We start from the raw sequence: 786 nt of genomic DNA, 5'->3' as shown, positions 1-786 counted from the left end.
AAAAAAAAAAAAAAAAAACCAAAGACAGAAGGAGAGGGACGGGTGGCGATCCCTCCAGGTGCCTCAAGAAGCCAAGTCCCAGGGAAGAGGAGCCCAAGGAAGAGAGAAGCCCGGCCCCGGGAGCAGGAGAGCGGTTGGGTGGAGCTGGCAAGGATGCTCAGAATGAGATGGAGGAGTTCCTTGCCCCAAAGGAAGTCAATACGGGGATGGATGTTCTGCCAGATGCGGGTTTTTCTGAGACCGTGGGGGAAGTCTCACTAGCCTCTTTAGATGGTCTAGCGGCCTAGAAAGAAAAGCAAGATTCAAGGAGGAGGAGGAGGAGGAGAAAGGGGAGGAAAGTCAAACAGTTTCTTTAAAAAAAAGACGAAAAGAAAGAAAAACGGGGGGGGAAAAAAATAGGAAAGAAAAAAAAAAACAACCAAAAAACCAAACCACCGAACAACCACAACCAAGAACCAAAGAGGAGTTTGTTCAGAAGCAGCATTGAGTTAGGCCTGAGGTCAAGCAGCTGGAAAAGGTCCACCACAAACAGAGCACGAGATGAGCTGGTCCCACGCGTTACTGGACGGGAAGGGGACGTCCCCGAGAGGAGAAGGAGGAGAGAGACGAGCGAGAGAGACGGACAGACAGACGGACGGACAGACAGACGGACGGACAGACGGACAAAGACACAGAGGCGGGCGGGCGGAGGGGAGAGGGGAGAAAGGCGGGAGGGGGACAAGAAGGGCAGCGTTAGACCGGGAGTGAGCGCACAGCGCCCGGCTCCGCCGTCGCCGGGACCGGGGC

At 54.7% G+C, this 786-nt stretch overlaps 1 protein-coding gene across 1 annotated transcript in view; it reads right to left on the bottom strand.

The window, feature by feature from the left end:
• Positions 1-157: 157 nt before the first annotated feature.
• SRCIN1 (SRC kinase signaling inhibitor 1) overlaps positions 158-786 on the bottom strand; it is a 68,534-nt gene continuing 67,905 nt past the window's right edge. Inside the window, 1 exon segment of the mRNA XM_009883042.1 lies at positions 158-283. Coding sequence (XP_009881344.1) covers positions 158-283 — 126 coding nt within the window.

The sequence above is a fragment of the Charadrius vociferus genome, unplaced genomic scaffold, assembly GCF_000708025.1.
Source record: "Charadrius vociferus isolate BGI_N301 unplaced genomic scaffold, ASM70802v2 scaffold1070, whole genome shotgun sequence".
Classification (NCBI taxonomy): Eukaryota; Metazoa; Chordata; class Aves; order Charadriiformes; family Charadriidae; genus Charadrius; species Charadrius vociferus.
This window is presented reverse-complemented; position numbering and strand designations above follow the sequence as displayed.